Source organism: Cyprinus carpio, unplaced genomic scaffold, assembly GCF_018340385.1.
Source record: "Cyprinus carpio isolate SPL01 unplaced genomic scaffold, ASM1834038v1 S000006479, whole genome shotgun sequence".
NCBI lineage: Eukaryota > Metazoa > Chordata > Actinopteri > Cypriniformes > Cyprinidae > Cyprinus > Cyprinus carpio.
In genome coordinates, this window is record NW_024879154.1 from 644,813 (window position 1) to 667,312 (window position 22,500).

Below are 22,500 nucleotides of genomic sequence, written 5' to 3' on the forward strand. Positions count from 1 at the left end.
TTTTTCATACAGCGTTTCGAAGTTTCTCGCTCAAGTTCACATTTGAAATAATGTCAGTTTATGAAAAAACATTAATTCAACGTCAAAACAACGTTGAACACCAAATAGTTGAAGTGGTGTTGTTAACTCACTACGGATTCAACATAGAAATATAAAAAAAAAATGAGTTGTACGTCAAATCAACATTATTTTTTACAGCCATGACTTTTAAACATTTTGTTTAAATATATCAGTAGAAAAATATCGTTGTTCCAACATTCAAACAATGCTGAACAATTAACTGTTGAAAAAGTGTTGATAGATGAATAATGATACAACGTTGAAAGATCAACTCTGAATAAAATGTTTGTCGAGTCGTGATAAAAGCGCTTTTCTTTGGAATAATGCCAATATTTTGAATAAAAATAATTCTTTATTTTTTCATAATTGGTTTAGTAATTGGGTTGTTATTAGTGAATCAGTTATTTAATAATGAACGGAAATTATTTACATTTAAAAAAAACTTTATCTCAAGATACAAAATACCTATTACATTAAAATAATTCAAGATGCTTACTAAGGCAATACCTGCAGGTGTACAGATGCTGTGTATATACATCCACACTTTCTGTCTGTCCTCCTAGACCTGAACATACCTTTGTTGGCAATATCTGTTTCTCTGGGTTAAAGCCTAACAATTATAAAATTAGATCCTTGTTTTTAGGAGAGATTACTTCTATGCCTTATGTTATTTTCTACTGGAACAATTTCTTTAATAATGTAAGTTGGACTCAAGTTTGGTCATTACCTCAAAAAATCCTCCTTACAAATAAGGTTAATGAAATCTCATATAAATTAATTTATAGAGTTTATCCTACAAAGGTATTCCTACAAAAATGTAAAATTGATATTTATTTAAAATATTCTTTCTGTGAATGCTCCACTGAAACAATTTCTCATTTGTTTTGGTCTTGCCAATATACCCAGTATTTTTGGAATAATGTGAAGATTTTCATTGCTGATAATATTTTTAAAAACATTTTCTTTATCTTACAAACATGTGATTTTGGGTTTTTATATCAAGGATCGCTCTTTAAAGGATGTTGGTTTTTTTATAAATTTTATTTTATTTCTATGTAAATTTCACATTCATAAATGCAAGTTTACAAAAGGCAAATGTATTTTTATGGTGCTTGAAAAAGGGGATTAAAATGTGTGTAGATGTGATGTCAAAATCTAAAAATAGTAAAGCAACTAAAGTGATTAATATATGCTCCTCCTTTAACATTTTCACATATTATGAAAAATAAAATATAATGAATGGTGCTGACCTGTAAAGTATATTTTCTGTATTTAAATTGCATTGTAATATCCTATGGAATTTTTATTATGTATATCTATTTGTAAACTGATGCTTATGTACCCTCTTGTCTTTTATTATTATTATTTTTTATTGTTCCTTCTTGTTGAGGCATGTGAATTTTTTTTTGTTATATGAGATATGGCACTGTACATGCTACCTGTTGTTGACAATAAAGCATTAAAAAAAAAACAAAAAAAAAACGCTTTCTACTTCTTCTTGCGTAGTTTTTTTGGGAGCTTGTTTTTTTTATGTATTTTGTGGAGCTACTGTATTATTGTTGATTTTTTAACAACAAGGGCTTGATTGGAGGACGGCGGTTGTCTATCACACAATTAAAGGCGGTGACTAGAACTGGATTCTATTGGCTCTGACGGTTCCAGACAATTGCGCATGCGCGAAGTGGGTCTGTGTCGTCATCTTCAGGCAGGCTAGCAGATTCTGACCTGGACCGGTTCGGACTGAATCTAGGGGGTAACAGCTCAAACGGTAAGCAACGTATTTGAAGTCACATTTTATATCTAGAAAATTCCTGAATAAATTTTGAGTGTGCCTGATTCTGGCCCACATATTAATACATACTGTGTTAATTAATATTGTGTGTATGGGAAGACTAGTTTAACCGCGAACTGCCGTTGTGTGCTAGGGAGTGTGTGTGTGCTAGGGATGTCTCTGTTGGTCGAACGTGGCACACTGACACACTTTCCATCCACAAACTTTAAAAATAAGGTTGAGATTTCATTCTTCTTCCTTCTCTTTTCCAGAGATTTGGAAGAACACGACCTGAAAGTCTCCTTCAACGGTGAGTTGTCCCCATACATAACCCAACCATCTATTTGAATCTGAATCTGAATCTGTTACCCATAAAACTAAGACTTTAAAATCACTTACATTTTTGTCAAATTTAAATACAGGTTGATGTGGAAAATATTATTTAAAAAAATGATGAGCACAGCTTACTTATTTTGATTCGATGATTTTTTTGACTTAATTTCAAATTGAATGATTTTCTTTATAAAACATTTAGGCTTAAAAATATTTAATTTTCATATTTTCACTCCCAGATGTATCACAAAAAATGGAGACGACAAAATGCACAATTACGCGCATTGGTGGATTCTAGTGACTCAGATGAGAATCCAGGTGCCTCAAATGAGAATCCTGGCCCCTCTTTTGCTGATAGTCCAAAAGACATACATACAGACACCGGAGCAGTCTGATACAGGAGAAGACGAGTATCGAGATGATCATCACCCGCCAGACAGTGATGGTGAAAGTGATTCAGAAATTGGAACTTTGTCCGAGGAGGAATCAAGTGATCTAAGAAGTGATTTGGCAAAATGGGCTGTAAAAAATAAGGCAACGCGCACATCGGTTGATGAGCTGCTCTTGGTGTTATGTAAACATGGCCACCGGCTGCCAAAAGATGCCAGAACCCTGTTAGGAACTCCACCTCAAATAGAAGTCAGGGATCTATGTGGTGGCCAATTCCTCTACTTCGGTGTGGAGACGGGACTTTTGAAAATGTGCTCACAGTATCCCGATTTCTTTTCAACAGAAAATGAGATACTGCTAAATTTCAGTGTAGATGGTGTTCCATTGTTTAAATCATCAAATGTACAAATTTGGCCCATTCTATGTAGTGTGAAAAAGTTTGAGCCATTTATCGTTGCACTATTTTGTGGAACTGCAAAGCCAAACAGCATTACTGATTACACGTCTAGTTTTTTAACAGAACTGAAGGCAATCCAACAACATGGGATTGAGTTCCAAAATGGAACATTAAATGTAAAAGTGAATGCTTTCATTTGTGATGCCCCAGCGAGAGCATTCCTAAAATGCATCAAGTCCCACAATGCCTACAGCAGCTTTGAGCGGTGCACCATTGAAGGACATTATGTAAGTCACAGGGTTGTATTCAACTACCAGTCGCAGGAGAAGATTGATGCAAGAACAGAAGATGACTTCATTAAACAGGCGTATCCCATCCACCAAACTGGTTGCTCACCCCTGATCGCTGCAGGCTTGCAGTGCATACAACCGTTTGTGCTGGACTATATGCATGTTGTCTGCCTAGGGGTTGTCAGACGATTGCTGAACTTTCTAAAACAGGGACCTAGAGAGTGTAGGCTGTCCTCAAGGCAAATTGGAGAAATTTCAGCAAAACTCTTGTCCCTCAGTGGAAAGCTGCCAAGAGAATTTGCCCGACAGCCACGAAGTCTAACTGATTTGGACAGATGGAAAGCGACGGAATTCAGGCAGTTTTTACTCTATACTGGACCTGTTGTTCTCCGTGGCATTCTGCAAGACAGTTTTTACCATCACTTTTTGACACTGTCAGTTGCCATGTCTGTACTGTTGGACTCAAATGGCATTACACGGATGTCATCCATTGACTACGCTGAAGAGCTTTTAGTATATTTTTATAGAACATCTACCAAGCTCTACAGCCCAATCTTTCCATCCTATAATGTCCATGCCCTGATCCACTTGGCTGAAGATGCAAGGCACTTTGAAACATCTTTGAATGACATCTCTGCCTTTCAGTTTGAAAACCACCTGCAAAAACTAAAAAAAAGTGTCAGAAATGCAAAAAACCCAATTGCACAACTATCGAAGAGGATAGCAGAAATGGACAATGCAAAAATTCATGTCTCACCAGCAGCACTTGGGACATTTTTGTCAACTAAGAAAAAGGACTCCTGTTTTTTTTTGGGACATGCCTTTGCCTTGGTAAAGGAAAGAAGGCCAGAAAAGACATGTGTGTGTGATGTGTACAGTCTCAACGCTTTGGACAGTTTCTTCACCAGTCCATGCGACTCAAAACTGATTAACATTGCTGTACTGCGTGACGAAAGAGGGAACCAAAAACGAGAGCTGATTGAGGAGAAAAAACTGAAGCACAAGGCAGTTTGTCTACCATACAAAAGTGGCTACGTATTTATGCCATTGCTTCATGGCAGTGAAAGGAACTAACCAGCCTAGGATAAGTGACAGAAGAAGATGAGAGTAACTCCACTAATAGCTGTTAATCTTTTAATGTTAGAAGTTTTTAGTTATAATGTAATGATGGTTATTCACTTTAACTGTTGGATAGCATTGTTCTGAGTTTTCTCATTTGTTTTTTCTATAGACCAGAACAATGTGGACCAGAGCGGTGTGGAGAGAGGAGACCATGGAGATGGAGGAAGTGATACCATCATGTTGGGTTAAGAATGGTGGTGTATTGTGGCCTACACAAGGAGCTGCGAGAGCATTGAAGGCCTGCAAAGAACCAGAAGAGTCATGGACGAAATTCCCGTTAATAAAAATTAAGATTCAGTCAGGTATGGGTTTTGTAAGGCATAGACTTGTGTCATATATGAACGTAAGGCAAATTTCAAATAGTCAACACATACATATGGACATTTCTTTATTTTTCTCTTTTACATGAACATTTAAGTATCTCAATCTGTCCCTTATGTATGTTTGGTAATTTCTTGCCTCCTATTATGTCAGTTTTGCTTGTGTATTTTGGGGAGACTGTCTTATTGTTTGGTTTTATCTCGAACAACAGCAAATAACCATAAAATTAAAAGTAACTAAATATTAGAAGCACAACACAAATAAACAGTCTCATCCAGGAAAAAAACAACAACAAAATATTTTCGAGAGGGAACAGGAGGAAGCAAAAAGCTTATTTAGTCCTGCCCCTTCCTCACAAAATCATATCATATGCAATCAAAAGAACAATATTGTCATTCAATAGCCTGTTTATTGTTGACTGTTGGCATGCAAGATGATATCCGCTTATATAAATGAAACAAGTATTTTATAACAGCCAAACCTCCATTTTTAGCCAGTTGCTGTTGTATATTAAGACTTACTCATTTGTATGCATTTTACCATTGCTGTATGTACTTTCAGATGACAATAATGAATGCGAGAAGTATGATTTCACTACAACTGCTGAATTGAGTGGCTCAGAAGAGGAGTTACCGACGAAGAGGAGGCCAAAAAAAAAAATGTATCCCGACTACCAAATTGGTATGTAGTGCACTTTTACTTATTTGATCATTTGTAAGAATTTTTTTTTTTTTTTTTTTTTTCTTCTTCAGTGTTGTGGAATATTACATTTGTAATTGTCTATCAAATATTTATTGACTTTTTCCTTTTTTTAGATGAACCATCTGTCAATGAAAACAGTCAAAAAGAATCTTCTCCAAGTCTTATGATAAAAAGTACAGGTATGTAACAAAAAAATTGGTTTTCAAATTTATTTTCATACCTCTGTCACAACAATGAGGTTGGAGTAGGGTTTTCTAACCTTTCAATTCAATCAATGTCAGTTCAAACTAAGACAGTCAACACAGGTATGCCTAATTGTTTGAAAGATGACTACTGTCTTACAGAATGCTTATTACTAATTTTAGGTGAAAAGGCTACAAAGAAGATTCGAAAATTTATTCCTTGTGAAGGTATGTGTTAATTTACAGGAACCAATGCACTGATGGCAATGTCTACATGACCCCAAGGGCTACATCATTGTAACACTGTATTTTTAGAGTAAACCAACTAAAGGATCTCCACAGATAGTTTGATCGTCAGGTGCAGGTTGGTAGCAGGAACATTTAAAGTAAAACGGTGAAATAGACCACCGCATGCTGAAAAACTTTACAGAATCTTTGTGAGCAAGCAACACGTTTTGCCTGTAGCTCCCTCTGATTGTTGCTCACTCAGAACAAAGATTCAGTAAAGTTTTTCAGTGTGCGGTGATCAAATTTACCTGTTTTGCTTTCATTGTATTTTTAGAGTTTGTAATAACATAATAGTCTTTGTTGGAGCCACAATGAGTGCTTTTTGTTTTTTGAACACTGGTTCATTTTGGGGTATGCCACACCAAAAGGGGGCAGTGACACCTTGGTGGTGGGTCATGTCACACAATCATGTCATATGAAGACGGGGGGTGGGCTCAGTATGTTTGAATCATAGGAGAGATGTAATGGTTCTTACTGCAAACTCACAACTAGTCACACTTTGCGGTAAATATTGCACAACTACTAACACAATAAAAATTGTAGCATTGTAGCATTTCAATCACCACCGTGGCTATGTCAGTATCGGGCCAATTAGTTACTACAGTTTTGAAAGTACTTTATGACTGTTGACTATTTATTACAGATGACTTTGTTCTTCCAACTCCTCCCAAAATGACGAATGCACAGTCTGGTAAATATGGCACAACTGCTAACACAATGAAAAGACTCCACATCCTGCATCCTGCAAATACAAGTAATGAGAATCAAGCCAAGAAAAGACTAACAAAAGGTATGCACATCCAGAACACATCATTGTAGCATTTTAATCACCACCGTGGCTATGCCAGTATTGAGCTAATTAGTCACTACAGTTACTAGTTAAGTACTTTTTTTTTTTTCTTTTTTTTTTTTTTTTTTTTTTTTTTGATGACTGTCGCCTATTTATTACAGATGACTTTGTTCTTCAAACTCCTCCCAAAATGACAGATGCACAGTTTGGTAGGTGGTTGTGTGAAACCAGTTTTGTCTTTGATTGGGTATCAAATATTTTGAAGTTTAGTATGCCATACCAGAACTGAAAGGTTACAACTTGAATTGAATGCCACAGAATATAAATTTCAATTTTCTTTTGTTAATGTAAACTGTTAATGTTTCTTATGTTGACTAACCAAATACGTGTAAAGTAATTTTGAATTATTGACATATAAACCCTTCCCAGTGTCTAAACCCTCTTAAAAACACAGAAAGAACCCAAATGGACATCCCCTCAAGACCTCAATCTCGATCCTTGGCACACAGTGGTAGCAGGAGTCCCTCTGAGTCTCTTTCTAATGGTCGAAGGTATTTAATTTAAATATGATCAAAAGTGCAATATTGCCAGTATAAATGAAGCACTGTTGTTGTTGTTGTTGTTGTTGTTGTTATTATTATTATTATTATTATTATTATTGTTATTATTATTAGATTTTATTTGGTATGGACATCACAATTACACTGGACAAACCAGATGCACTGATTGAGTGCTTTAGCACTTTCAAATGTAAGAAAATGCTTGATGTACTGACCCAGTAAAAATAGAAATTTTGACACAAAATGATAATTCCCACTACTTTGAATTTTACTTAATTTGCAATACCTGCTGTAGCAATTTCCCTTTCTTTCTTTTTTTTTTTTTTAAAACCAGATCATTCAGCCCTGGCCAACAGAGTCTGTCCAGATCCCTTTCTCAGAGAAAGCGTGGGGGTTCCTCAGGGTCTTCAACTCATGGACAGAGGTATTTAATTTAAATATGATCAAAAGTACAATATTGTCCATATAAAGGAAGCACTGTAAAGCTGTAGTCTGAACTACACACCTTCCAGATGTAAGAAAATGCTTGATGTACTGACCCAGTAAAAATAGAAATTGCGACACAAAATGATAATTCCCACTACTTTGAATTTTACTTAATTTGCAATACCTGCTGTAGCAATTTCACTTTCTTTCTTTTTTTTTTTTTTTAAAACCAGATCATTCAGCCCTGGCCAACATAGTCTGTCCAGATCCTTTTCTCAGAGAAAGCGTGGGGGTTCCTCAGGGTCTTCAACTCATGGACGGAGGTATTTAATTTAAATATGATCAAAAGTACAATATTGTCCGTATAAAGGAAGCACTGTAAAGCTGTAGTCTGAACTACACACCTTCCAGATGTAAGAAAATGCTTGATGTACTGACCCAGTAAAAATAGAAATTGCGACACAAAATGATAATTCCCACTACTTTGAATTTTACTTAATTTGCAATACCTGCTGTAGCAATTTCCCTTTCTTTCTTTTTTTTTTTTTTTTTTAAAACCAGATCATTCAGCCCTGGCCAACAGAGTCTGTCCAGATCCTTTTCTCAGAGAAAGCGTGGGGGTTCCTCAGGGTCTTCAACTCATGGACGGAGGTATTTAATTTAAATATGATCAAAAGTACAATATTGTCCGTATAAAGGAAGCACTGTAAAGCTGCAGTCTGAACTACACACCTTCCAGATGTAAGAAAATGTTTGGCACAGACCTCAACAAATGTCACATGAGATATATTTATTAGGGCGGCTGTGCGATATTGAAGAAAAATGTGATTATGTGATACCTTGTTAAAAAAAGCGGTATTCGATATCTGATACGATATTGCTTAAAGTGTGTAAAATCAATTACAATTACATTTTAAAATATTTAAAAATTATATAACCAATTTGTTTCAGATTTTTCTTGGAAAAGAAAGAATCACTATAACTTCTGAAAATGACCAGCAGTGTTTTAGCATTAAATAAAAAGTAATGTCACAAAACAGAAAATGTCATTTTAACATCAGTGTGAACCATAGATGTGAACATACAAAGAAAAATAAAAATAAAAAATACACAATTTACAAGCGTAGATAAAATAAACAGTAGTATTCAGGTACAGAAATGTAATAATTAAGTGTAAAATAACACCGCATTGTGTTCTCTGTGTGAATTCAATTTAGATTACTCTTTGTTATAGCTGTTTTGTTGTTTGATTAACATTAGTGACATATTCAGCAGCACATATTTATAGGCTGCTGTCCCTTTAAGACCGACTGCACAGATCCAGTATAATGATACACATCAGATTTCTTTCTCAGCTGTTTACATTCATTTAAAACATAACCGACTGCATTTACATGAATGATCGTTCAGACAGATACTATTTACATAATTCTGTGTGTATGTGTCTGTTCAAATATGAGGAGATGCAAAAGACGGATCAACTCGGTGTTCATGCGCTGTTTCTGTGTGTATGCATGCGCTTTGCACATGTGCAGCAGAACTGAAGAGACACTGTGCGAGATGCGGGTTGTTGTGCACGCGCTTCAGGTTTGAGTCAGACAGCAAGACAAGCCTGCAACTTATTGCACTTAACTCTTTTTAACGTCAAGCAATTCTTTGCTATATGCGTCAAACTAAAACTTTGACCTTCTGCAACGTTTTTATTCAAGTAGCCTATTATTAAATGATTCAGATATCGCACGCTCTTGCGATATTTGCATTTGCGATATTTTGATAATTTCGATATATCGTGCAGCCCTAATATTTATACATGGATATATTTGTTTTAAATAAAAACTGCTGTGCAAAATGATCATTCCCACTTATTTGAGAATTAGACTTCATTTGCAATAATGGTCATTGCAATGTCCTTTTTTAATTTATTTTAATTTATTTTATTTTTTTTAACCATATCATTTAGCCGTAGCCGAAGGAGTCCGTTCAAGTCACTTTTGCAGAAACGGAGGCAGAGTTCCTCAGAGTCCTTCTCACGGCGTCAGAATGCTTCTGAACCCACAAGGAGGTGAGGGTGTTGTTAGGAACATATTCTGGAATATGGGAAAAAAATACTGGAGCTCTTTAAGATACTTGTATCTGTCTTGGGTGTGCTTGTACGTGACCATTATGGGCTGCATAGTATGCAACCCATTTTCTCCATCAGTGACACCCCAAGAACGACTATCGACCGAAGCCTTAGGCAGCCTCCTGAGAAGTCTGAGAGCTGAAAGGGATCCCCCAAATGCAGCCAAGGCGACGTCTATGCATGCACACTCAAACAAATTGAGGAAGGAAGACTTCCCGATGTCTGAAAAAAGTAATGTTATTCTCTTATTTTTGCTGACGAATAATTAGGAGTCTTCTAGTGTCTCTAGCTGTCCCCAACGTTTCAGTTGAATCAGACTCAGCAGTTCATTATGACACTGCTGATTCTTCAAACTAACCTGATTTTTCACATGAACACATGGTAACACATTTAAGGTGTTTTTTCTTTTTTTTTTATTATTACAAGCAAAAAAAAAAATTTTTCTACTGTGGGATTTTTTTATTTTTTTTTTGTGTAAATTTTGTATATACAAGTTACTTTTTAGGTGTCTTATTTTAAGTGTATAATATTAATTTTGAATAGAAATTAGACATTTGACTAGAAATATCACAAATATTCTTGGTAAAATTGAGTTTTGGCAGTGCATTTTTATTGGGCAAACAAAAAAAAAAATATGATTTTGTGGTGTAGAGCGTACTCACTACATTATAAAAATAATAATCGGTCGCTTCTTTTTTGGCTAGAATTCCAGAAGAGAGTTCTTCAGCTCCTTGTCGAAATCAAAGATACAATTCACATTGCCACCTCATCTGTTGGAACAAGTTATGAAGTAAAGCCGGCAAACACTGAAGAAGAGCTCAACGCTTTAGAGAATCGCCTGGAGGACAAGAATGAGGGAGCAGAACTGGTAAGTTTTAACCCTCAGGTGGTATTGGGGTCTGAGGATCAGACTAGTGAAACATGGTTTCACAACTCTAATATACATCAATGCTAAAGATTTGTAGAGATATTCTTATGCCTCTCCCTGATTGGGTACAAGACAAACACTCTAATAAGCAAAGCTTCATGGGGCATTTCACATTTTGATCAGAGACAGACAAGATGAAGAGGTGTGCACGTTTTATAGGCGCATGGGGCCTATAGAGCGTGCACAGTATGTTTTCATCCGGGTAATGTCTTTACAGCAGGAAGTGCCTTTTCAGGCTTCATGCACTTCTGAGTTGTGTGTGTTATGCTAGTAGTAGCTAATTTACCCCAGAGGACAAGTGCTATAAAAAAAAACGAAGACAACAAAAGGGTTAAATAATTACTCTTGTAAAGTGCTGGCAAAGTTTCATTATGACAATTGGCTTGTTCACCTTGGTGACCACTACAAACTCATCGTCCTCATCATGTGCCTGCTTTGTGGAGGTCTGGACTCTACTGACCACTTTTTCTGGTTATATTTTTAATTTCTTGTTGCTCCTTTTCAGAGTAAACATCTGAAGAGGTTGGGAGGCGTTGATGCTGCAGACCATGTGAAGAAGTCAATGGCTGCGTAAGTAACTTTGTTCCTTTTTTTTGCATTAGTTTATAGTGATGTTACCTGTCATATACTAGGGGTGGCACGGTTCAACTTTTTCACGGTTCGGTTTGTTTCACGGTTTTAGAGTCACGGTTTTCGGTATGGTTCGGTATGCGCTATGTTTATGGAGAAACTATACTTAAAAATATATATATCTAACTACGAGCAACAGCACAAATAAATACAATAGAGTAAAGATACAAATAAAATAAACATTGATTTTCAGGTTTTTTTTTTTTTTTTTTTTTAGGGAGGTCTAGCATTAGTTTTTAGGTACAGAAATTGAATAAAGTAATCAAATGTAAAACAGCATCACATATTTGACTGTATAAATTAAAGATTGTTCTTTATTAAAGTTACAAAAGCTTTTTAATCAAGAGCAGTGAGTGATTTCTTTGTTGTTGCTGTTCGATTAATATAAAGACTGTCACTTTAAGAGAATGCACTGATCCAGTAGGCCTACGTTCAGCTGGCTATGTCTGCTGTAGGATACTTACCAAAACAGGTATTTTGACATAATTTTTGTGTGAATTTGTCCATTTAAACACAATACTTCAGAGAGAGCTTATATTTGCGCTCATTCTGAGGCGCGGGTTTGCGCGCTTCGGATGAACAAACGCACAAATCTTCACACTGCACGCGTGAGCTCGCGTCGTCTGGCTCTTAAATGTTTAAACTGACAAAGCTTAAATGAGTTCAGGTCTCATCTGTGCGCGCGCTATCAGCACCCGGGTGATGACGGAATAAATGACTGCTCATATTCCAGCATAAGGCATTCACATTGAACAAGAGTGCATGGTTTGTCCATGTTTTTTTTCTGTCTGGGAATCCAGAATGCGCATGCATCAACAGAAACATATATTAGCTGAACCCTGTTTGTTTTACGTGTTATTTATAGCAAACCATATTAAAGATGCTTTGTCAGATTTAAGTTGAACCGCAGTTGCAGCGCGTGCCGAACCGTGTGTGGTGAACCGAACGGTTCGGTTTTTTTCAGGAGTTCAGGTCTCATCTGTGCGCGCGCTATCAGCACCCGGGTGATGACGGAATAAATGACTGCTCATATTCCAGCATAAGGCATTCACATTGAACAAGAGTGCATGGTTTGTCCATGTTTTTTTTTCTGTCTGGGAATCCAGAATGCGCATGCATCAACAGAAACATATATTAGCTGAACCCTGTTTGTTTTACGTGTTATTTATAGCAAACCATATTAAAGATGCTTTGTCAGATTTAAGTTGAACCGCAGTTGCAGCGCGTGCCGAACCGTGTGTGGTGAACCGAACGGTTCGGTTTTTTTTTCAGCGAACCGTGCCATCCCTATCATATACTGTCATGCACTCCCCTCACACACCCACTTACTCGCTCTCTGCTACATTTTCATAATGAACTTGATTGCAATATAATATTCTAATATAAATCTGTTTTACCATGGCAGAACTATGACAAATAAAATGATGGCCATAATGAGCCTCAGAGGAAGGAGTGGGAAGGTTGCCTTCATGAAGACCCGTCTCTACAAGATAATCTGTGGTGAGTTTGGTTTAACATAGTAGTTTTGTAACAGTGTTTTAAATAATTGAATATAATAAGCAGAATAATAATTCATAAGAAAAATCATTTTAGTTGGAGGACTCTACAGAGCATGCTCTAATATTATATATATTATACTCCATTCTGGGCTCCAGACTAACTTCTCTACCGGCAGCACTGGTTACTACCAACTGCCTTTTGTTGCTTGCCCAAGCACATGATTATCAATGAACTTGCACGTTGATAAATACTAATTTACATACTTGAAAAGTTGATATTTGCAAAATATTTTAATTTGAGAGGTTAGCGTTTGCTAATACTGATCTGTTTTTTTTCCCCCTCATCAGACGCTGTCTTCAGCTCATTTGATACAACTACAACAAAAGTAGACGAATACATGGCCAAATACTTGAAATATGCACCAGAGAGGATGGGTGGCGGTGGCAGAAAGAAGTAACTAGAAGGGAAGATTTAACCAGCCGTGTTCAATGTTGCCCAATGTTTAGGCCGTTTTTCTAAAGGTTAAAGTTTGACTTGTGTGAAATGTTGGCACACTTGCAGCCATGTAATAAAACATGTTTCTTACGTCAGTGAAATGTCTTTATTAATCTTCTTCCTGGTCTTCCTTTGACCAATTGGCTTCTTCCTAGCTGACTGTGTGTGTCCACAAACTTAGTGTTTATGTATCCATTTCAAGGTGTTTGGTGTTACTGTTGAACACATCAATACTTTAGTGAAAACAGTTTAACAAAATAAACTATGTTGAAAAGCAGGACTTTATAGTGACGTTGAAATTTCAACATTGATTGGATTTGCAAAATCTAAACATAAATCAATATTGATTCAATGTTGGCGAATTCACCTATGTTGAGAAACGTGACGTTGGAATGACGTTGTTATTTCAACGTTGATTAGATTTGCAAAATCTAAACAAAATTCAATGGTTATCCAACACTGGCACCTGACGTTGATTCAACAGTGACTCGATGTTAAAATGCCAGCTGGGAGACGACAGAAACCGCATCGTTTGCTTTAATTAATTTACAGAAGCACGTTACGTTGTTATTCTGAGTGCACACAAATGAACGTATACGGATTCGAAAGATTTATTACTTTTATCTGTATGACCAAAGTATTACGGAGTATTTTTAAGAGCCAGTGAGAGCACCGGTGCCTCTATCTGTCCTGCTGTGAGCGCGCTGCTGTTCAGTTTGCGCACACACTTCAATAGCGCACATTTCTGTGGGTTAACATTAGATTGAGCGGCCATGTAAAGTTGTTACTACATGCATCTTTTAGATGAAAAGCTATATTTGAGGTCTATGAATGATAGCTGGGCTTTTGGATGTCCTGCCCGATGTAGGCTACTCTATTACCACATAGACCAGCCATTAACAATCTGTCCTTCACGCGCAGGTCATTCACTGAACCAGCCACACCAAAGCAGACAGGAAGAACATAAAGACACAGGGGAAGTAGAATTGAGTTCAAAATTAAAATATAAGCCTACAGTTTATAGTTTATTTAAAAGGTAGGCTATATTTGTGTACAAAGTTGGGGATCAAAGTGTTATTACGATTCCCGGTCCCGCCCACTCCCGCTGACATTTTTTCCTGTGCCGTCCCAATCCCGTGATTAATAGTGTGAAGATCTAGTGTGAGAATGGATAACCAGTGTCAGAAGGCAAATCCCGGACGATCTCAGGTAATTAGCCATAAATATTTGTTAATGGGTGACAGAAACATTCACTTTGTGTGTTATGATATTTTCTGCAAGCTCTATGTAGTCCGACTAGGCCGATATCTAGCTCGTTAACAGGTGTCTTGTTAGTTTGGTTTAGTAAGCAATACTTTATATTTTAGGCACTGTAGGGCTGCACGATAAATTGCACGCGATATTTAATGCGCGTCTTGTCAGTAAAGGCGGTGTCCTGACATTTCCTACCAGGGTTTACTGCATGCGCACATCAATATCGCGTCCTTTTTCTCGTGCTAAACAATGATTTTTCATGTATCTGCATTACTGTAAGGGTAGGTTTGGGGTTGGGGTAGGTGTTAATAAAAACACAATCTAATTGGTAGAAAAAAATATTTAATGTTGGTTTTCTGTAGCTGTATCCCTTCTAGCTACAACGACAAATATAACACATAAAATACTGTATTTGCATTCCGGTTCTGTAATCAGCGGTAATTCTCCATCACCTGCGCGCTTTCACATGGAGCAGCATAACGGCTAATAAATGCTGCTCCATGAAAGTGCGCAAGTGATGGAGATTTACCGCTGATTACAGAACCGGCTTTACTGACAAGCTGCGCATCAAATATCGCGTGTGATTTATAGTGCAGCCCTTACGGCCTAAAATATAAAGTATTGCTCACTAAACCAAACTAACAAGACACGTGTTAGCGGGCTACATATCGGCCTACTCGGACTACACAGAGCTTGCAGAAAATATCATAACACACAAAGGGAATGTTTCTGTCACCCATTAACAAAATATTTAGTGGCTAATTACCTGAGATCGTCCGGGATTTGCCTGCTGACGCTGGTTATCCAGCTTCACACACCTGCCACAGCAAAAACAAAGAGTTAGAATTTTTTCTCAATTCTCTGATTTGTTTTGGGAGGTTTTTTATTCACAAATGCAGATGGTTTAAATCTAAACCCAGCTTTATTCATTGGTGTAACGAGCTAAAACTTTTATATAAATCCTTAAAATTTGTTAAGAATAAAAAAGCCTTTAAACTGACCTCTATGTTGGAATTATATAATTTAATTTAAAAGCCCATTTTGTAGTATTGTTTTCTTTTTTTTTTTTTTTTTTTTTGTTTTTGATGTGTTTGTTGTTATAAGTTTGGTTATGCTCAACCAAGTCTGAATAATTGTGGTTATTTTTTTTGAAAATATGTTCATGTACCTTGTTTGGTTGTAATGTTGTTGAAATAAAGGCCAAAAAAAAAGGAAAAAAAAAAAGTTTGCCACAGCAGCCACGAGTCGCATTGGAGTGACGTCAACTCCCCCTTGGACTGATTGGCTAGAGGAGCAGCTGTCAATCTAGAACTTGTTAATGCATAACTTTTGTTAATGATTAATAATGTTAAAACCATGTCTGAATTAACCTCAATTGGCAAATGGGAATGGGTCAAATTTAATGTAAAAAAAAATAAGAGATTAAAGAAGGCAAACAAATTGCAAATGCTAGAAAATGTAGACAGACAACAATTTTATCAAGACTAAATTATTTCAGTAATAAAGACATACTTAGTAAGAGTGAGGAAAAAGAACTTTATACTCTTCAATCAGAGTTAGATGATTTTTATACAGAAAAGGCTAAAGGAGCATTCATACGATCTAGAGCAAGGTGGATTGAGGAAGGGGAAAAAAAATTCTTCATATTTCTTTAATCTAGAAAAAACAAAAACAAGCTTTGAAAACTATTAATAGACTTAGCATTGATAATTGTATAAGCCAAGAAAAAACACTAATTGATGACTACATATATTCCTTCTATAACGATTTATATAAATCTAAATTTTCAGAAAGCGATTGTGATCTTTTCCTTTTTAAAAGATAGAGTTCCTATTATAGACTCTGATTTTAGAAATATGATGGATGCTGACATTGAGATTTCAGAATTAGACACTGCTATAAAGCAAATGTCTAATGGAAAGTCGCCAGGTATTGATGGCATCACAGTAGAACTATATAAACACTTTTGGCACGAAATAAGAATTTTAGTTTTTGAAGCACTAAAGGAATGTATAGATAAAGCTGAATTATCTCCATCAATGAAGCACGGTTTAATTATTCTAGCTCCAAAGTCGAACAAAGATAAATTATTTTTAGACAATTGGAGACCAATAACTCTTTTATGTAATTATTTCAAACTGCTCTCTCATGTTTTTGCAAATAGACTAAAAAAGGGTATTGGTGAAATTATCAGTGAAACACAATCGCCTTTTATTAAAGGGAGAAGTATTCACAGTCATATTAGACTAGTTCTTGATATGCTTGATTATAATTTTTTAATTCCCCAGACAAGCTTACTTCTATTTCTAGATTTCTTCAACGGCATTTGATACCCTTGAACACTCCTTTTTGTTTAGATCCTTAGAAACTTTGGTTTTGGTCCTATGTTTTGTAAAGTAATTTCCATGTTTTATAACAATATTTTTAGTAGTGTTTCTCTTAATGTTGGTTCATCACCCAGAATCCAAATTAAACGAGGAATTCGTCAGGGATGTCCTGTCTGACCATTACTTTTTAATCTTGCATCTGAACTTATGTCTTTATTCATTAAAAATTTTGAACATAATTTAGGCATAGACATTCTTGGTAGAACCTTTACTATAAGCCAATTTGCAGATGACACTCTTTTATTTCTTAAAAATAAAGAGGTACTTCCATTAGTTATTGAAAAAAATTCTGTTTTCTCAAAGGCATCAGGCCTGACTCTAAACTTTAAAAAATGTGAATTAATGAGGGCATTCCAGTAAAAAAGGAGATTAAGTATTTAGGGGTTATGATTACAAATAATGTTGTTAATAGAGAACATTCAAATTTTAACTCTAAAATAGAAAGTATGAAAAAAATCCTTAAATCACTGGTTATCTCGAGACCTGTCTATATTGGGTAGAATTCTCTTAACTAAAACTGAGGGAATATCCAAACTTATTTACTTATCTCAAGCCTTGTATACTGCCCCGAGAGTAATTAAATCGGTGAATTCAATCTTATTTAAATTTATTTGGAAAAATAAAACGCATTATCTACGTAAATTTCATATGGTAAAAGAGTATGAACATGGAGGTTTGAGAGCCATTGACTTTGAATCTCTTCTTGGTACATTCAGAATAAAATGGTTGAAAGAGTGTTTAATAAAGTCACACTCGATATGGTACCATATTCCTAACCACATTTTTTAAAAAAATTGGCGGCCTTGATTTTGTGTTGAGATGTGATCTCGACCCTTGTAAATTCCTTTGAAGGTATCTAATTTTCATAAACAAGTACTGTTATTTTGGAAAATGATGTTTACCCATAACTTTTCCCCTCACAACTCCACTCTTTGGAACAATAGGGTTGTAATTATTATTAGAAAATCTCTGTTTAAAAGTGATTGGTATAGCCAAGGTATTTTTTTTTATTCATGATTTGTTAGATGATAATGGCTTTTTCTTATCTTATATTGATTTCATTAGTAAATACAAAGTTAAAATTACATTAAAAGGTTATAATAAGGTATGCAATGCTATACCTACTGGATTGTTAAGAATAATTCAAAGTAGTTTTTCTGATCTTTTATCTAGACCAGTAGTTTCTCTTCCCTCTTTGAAAATATGTAATGTTGACCTCTTAGACTATAAGTGTAATAACAAACTTATTTATAAAGAACTTAAACGTATCCTCACTGGTGATTATAAATGTTATTTTCTGGGAGATGTTGAAACCTCAGTAAGGGACAAAGCTTTTACCCGTTATCTTACCCAGTTGCTCCAAAGGTCAAGGAGACTCATTATAAAATTATGTTTAGGATATATCCAGTTAGTGACTTTATACAAAAACGATTTCATTTCGATGTGGATCCTTGTGGTTTCTGCTCTTCATTTCCTGAAACACTTGATCACCTTTTCTTTTACTGTGAGGTTTCTTCTAAATTTTGGTTTGATATACATAGCTGGTTGTCAGTAAAAATGGAGACAGTTTCTCCTATAACCCAGCAAGATGTGCTCTTTTTTAAATGTGATTTAAATTCATCCTTCTCTGATGTTGTGAATTTTGTTTTGTTGATGGGTAAATATCATATACATACTTGTAAATGGAAAAAATGTAAACCTTCCTTCAATATATTCTTATGTGAGTTTGTTAAAATGTTTCAGAGCTTAAAATGCCTCAAAAAACTTAATCGAAAATCGGAAAAGTTATGTTTCTCTTTGTCAAAATATCTATTATTTTAAAAAAAAAAATTAAATAACTTCATCGACTACAATTTTGGTTTCATCCTTGCTCCTTGTTATTGTGTTTTTTTTTTTTTTTTTTTTTTTTTTTTTTTTCTCTTTAATGTAAACTCTGTGCTGGTCTATATGAAAGTGTCTTACATTGTTGGTTCCCTGTCTTGTTATGTAAATTAAGCAATAAAAAAATAAATAAATAAAGGCCATTGTGATTTTGATTCTAATTCTGAATACTGCAGCGGTAATTCTTCCTCCGATCCATCGGGTGTCAGTACGTTCGGAAGTGTGCATTTGTGTAAGAGGAGTGAAGAACACGGAGACTTCACCGGGCAGAGTTAGGAAACGTGGCCTTACAAGAGATCCGAGCTCATCTCAATGAGAAGCACACTCAGTTGACAGTCTCAACATATCTATATAGAACGGGCACCGTATTTAAACGCGCGAAAACATGGCTGATGTGGAGCAAAACGCAGCTGTGCCAGACGGATCCAGTAACGGATCGGATGCGGTTAACGGGACCGCGGGCCGGTTCGTCTCCAGTGCCGAGGGCACAGCGTTGGCGTACGGGAGCCTGCTGCTCATGGCCCTGCTGCCCATCTTCTTCGGAGCGCTCAGGTCCGTGGGCTGCTCCAAGAGCAAGGTAACCTAAAGTAATTTAGATAACGTTAATGAAAGAATGTGCGAAGACAATGTACGTTAAAAGCCTCTTGAGTATTTAAATCTATAACTAACTACACAATCCGCATTAACTGACGCAATATGCAAACATAGATGCATTAGTGAAAAGTATGACGTGCTGCACTTCAACGAGAATTGAATTGATTTGGCGTTGGATTGAGAGTTGCAGGCCTGTTCTAGTGCCATGTGTGTTACCCAATACATGATCTGTTTAACTTTAATAATCGCAGCCACTGAAACGCTTTATGTATGCTTACTGGACACTTGTCAGTAACGTAGAGTAAGAATGTTAGTTGTATGAGGGTGTTCGGTATAGGTGACGTTTTAGCGCCAATTGCAGAATAAATAATTCCAGGTCGTACATAAACTATATATCTGTGTCATCCTTATGTCTCCCTCTTTCACACCCGATCTAAACAGAGATCCATCTGCTGTTTGTTTCAGTAAGATTTGAGTAAGTTTGTTAAATCATTGAAACTCTAAAAAATGGACTGATTAATAAAACGTCCTCATGTTGAAACTCAAGTTCTCTCATTATAATCCACAAAATGAACACGATGTAAAAAAGAGCTTCATTAATTGACAAATTCAGTGATTTTTAATTTTGTATTGTTTATTTTTTTTCATATAATTTAAGTAAAGTAAAAAAATAAAAAAAAAATAAATTGCAGCCACATTTAAATGCAGGTTTAGGGCATTTAAAAATAGGGCTGGGCGATATGGAGCAAAAAATATATCTCTATATATTTTGCTATATCTCGATATACAATATATATCTTGATATCTTTACAGGAAAAATAACCCCCCAAAAACTACTGTAAAAACAAATATGCAAAATATTACATGTTTAGGGCCCTATAAATGTTTTATTTTTTTCTTCACCATATGTTTTATTGTTACCTAATTCTGTGTTTAAGCAAGTGTAACATGTCTCCTTTTTCATAATTATTAGGCTACTTCTGCCTGTGCTTTGTGGCAAACTTAATGCATGTGCTTGAGCGCGGAATATATTAAGGCTGGATTACTAGATGTAAATTTAATATATACCTGCAATTAGTTGAATAATGCAACGAATAATGACAAATGAACGACTAGTAACTTAATGAAAAAAAAAAGCAGGGATTTTTATTTAGGCCATAGGCCTATCGCCCAACCCCAACAGTTTGCATCTTTTTTTTTTTTTATGAATAATTTATAACTAATAAACTTTTATTGCGCTATACAGTAGTCAACATTTGAAGTGGATCAAAACCTTTCTTCAAAATGACGAGTCCTATGTAAACCTGTTCTGCAAGTTTGATACCCTCATAAGACTGTCCATATGAAAGAGCAAGAAATTCACACCTTTATCTCGACCCCCACAAGCTATACAGAACTACCCCCAGCCCCCTCCAGCTGAACTGAACTCGGTCTGTTTTTTTGGCCGTAAGGGAACGCTGTGTTCTCATGTTACTGGGTTGAAACATGCCTGCACTCACAGCAGCCCTACTCTTTTTATTCATTAATTTCTCGCAGGCTATATTATTATTTTCACAAGACCATAATAATAACAAATTATCAATTGATAATTAATCTTTATTTTTGTGAAAATCATTGTTATTTGTGAACATAAGCGTTTGAATAAGGCTTCAAAACCAAGCGGAGTCCTTCGTCAGCTGCTCCGCTTCACAGCGCGCGGGACTCGCGCAAACTGACCCAACATTTAGCAAGACAGGAAAAGATTCAGTCTGCCTGAAGGAAGACGTATTTCATTGTAAGTTAATGCTGTTAAATAGAGATTAAAAAAAATCCTAGTGTAGGGTAGGCCTGGGACGGTATTGAATTTTTCTTACCGCGGTTGAAAAGCAATAAATTCCCGCGGTATTGCGGTAAACCGCAAACCTCTACCCCCCCCACACCCCACCCCACCCCACCACCGTGATCGATCGACTTTCACTTTCGCACACACATGGGAGGCAAACGAATATAAGGAACAGGTTTATTTCACTTTTTTTTTTTTTTTTTACATTTAGAACATGAACATTTAGAACAGAAATGGAATGATGTCTGAAATAAAAATTCTGCAAAACGAAATAATAGGCGAGGTTACCCTAGCCCAGGCATGTACTGGCCATCGGGACTACCGGGAGATTCCCGGTGGGCCGCGGTCTGGTTGGGCCGGTGCGTTATGTATTGTTTTTAAATCATTATTAATCGTAAATATATTCGTAAGTATATTGTTGTATAGTCCAATTCCGGGCTTATGTGTCTCTCTCATGAAGCCGCATGAAGCTGATGCGAGCTGCGAGACTGACAGGTCTAAACCTGGGATGAGCACACGTGACGTGTTCACTGAGTATTGGCCAATCAGACTCAAGTTCTATTATTTATATTATATATTTTTACATATTTATATTTATTTAGCCTATATCTCGTGTGCGCTTTGGTCTCAGTGTGGTTCAAGTCTATAATTTAACGAATGCTATTTAATTTAACAAAGTGTCGCTGCTCACAATATTGTGGTTGTTTTTTACTTATAAATAAGATAAATATAAATAATATTTATAAATAAGATAAATATAAATAATATTTATAAGTTAAAAAAAACAATGACGGTATTGTGAGCAGCGACACACTTTGTTAAATTAAATAGCATTCGTTAAATTATAGCCTTGAACCACTCTGAGACTAAAGCGCACACGAGATATAGGCTATGTTAATATAAATATGTAAAAATATATAATATAAATAATATTTATATATATATTATAGATTTTTAAATATTTATATTATTTAGCCTATATGTCTACATATTATATATTATACATATAAATGCCATGTTTCGATGGAATAGTAGCTTAAATGCGCAGTTGTCGGCTGCGCAACCACGTGAGAGAATTGTGTCAAGCAGAATAAGCACGTGCAATTAAAAACTGAGGTCCCGGTTTTTTGGCTTTCTCATGAGTCATCCGCCTGTATTTTATGCTTAAGTAAAATCCTCCTGATGAAGGTCGTGTGACCGAAACGTTGTGTGATTAAAAATTTAATTTGCAAGTTAAGATAGTGTGCGGGAGTTC

General features: G+C 35.8%; 2 protein-coding genes across 11 annotated transcripts in view; both read left to right on the forward strand.

Moving 5' to 3' along the window:
- LOC109091630 overlaps window positions 1-13,397 on the forward strand; it is a 14,504-nt gene extending 1,107 nt beyond the window's left edge. Inside the window, exons 1-16 of one of the 9 annotated variants that reach the window (XM_042754216.1) lie at window positions 4,532-5,365; window positions 5,500-5,565; window positions 5,752-5,796; window positions 5,884-5,932; window positions 6,500-6,646; window positions 6,808-6,855; window positions 7,101-7,197; window positions 7,541-7,630; window positions 7,866-7,955; window positions 8,194-8,283; window positions 9,593-9,694; window positions 9,809-9,985; window positions 10,459-10,622; window positions 11,188-11,252; window positions 12,718-12,812; window positions 13,160-13,397. In XM_042754216.1, the coding sequence (XP_042610150.1) occupies window positions 6,844-6,855; window positions 7,101-7,197; window positions 7,541-7,630; window positions 7,866-7,955; window positions 8,194-8,283; window positions 9,593-9,694; window positions 9,809-9,985; window positions 10,459-10,622; window positions 11,188-11,252; window positions 12,718-12,812; window positions 13,160-13,269 (1,092 nt within the window). In that variant the 5' untranslated portion in view covers window positions 4,532-5,365; window positions 5,500-5,565; window positions 5,752-5,796; ... (1 more) ...; window positions 6,500-6,646; window positions 6,808-6,843 and the 3' untranslated portion in view covers window positions 13,270-13,397. Of the gene's footprint in view, window positions 1-1,640; window positions 1,829-2,103; window positions 2,142-2,403; window positions 4,440-4,472; window positions 5,366-5,499; window positions 5,566-5,751; window positions 6,647-6,807; window positions 6,856-7,100; window positions 7,198-7,540; window positions 7,631-7,865; window positions 7,956-8,193; window positions 8,284-9,592; window positions 9,695-9,808; window positions 9,986-10,458; window positions 10,623-11,187; window positions 11,253-11,642; window positions 11,785-12,717; window positions 12,813-13,159 lie in introns of those variants that run through there. The other 8 variants (XM_042754214.1, XM_042754213.1, XM_042754215.1 and 5 more) reach the window with 8 other exon arrangements.
- A 5,653-nt stretch (window positions 13,398-19,050) lies between these two features.
- Window positions 19,051-22,500, forward strand: part of LOC109048833 (minor histocompatibility antigen H13-like) — a 28,447-nt gene continuing 24,997 nt past the window's right edge. Inside the window, exon 1 of one of the 2 annotated variants that reach the window (XM_042754204.1) lies at window positions 19,051-19,406. In XM_042754204.1, coding sequence (XP_042610138.1) covers window positions 19,215-19,406 — 192 coding nt within the window. In that variant the 5' untranslated portion in view covers window positions 19,051-19,214. The remainder of the gene's footprint in view (window positions 19,407-22,500) is intronic. The other variant, XM_042754205.1, reaches the window with a different exon arrangement.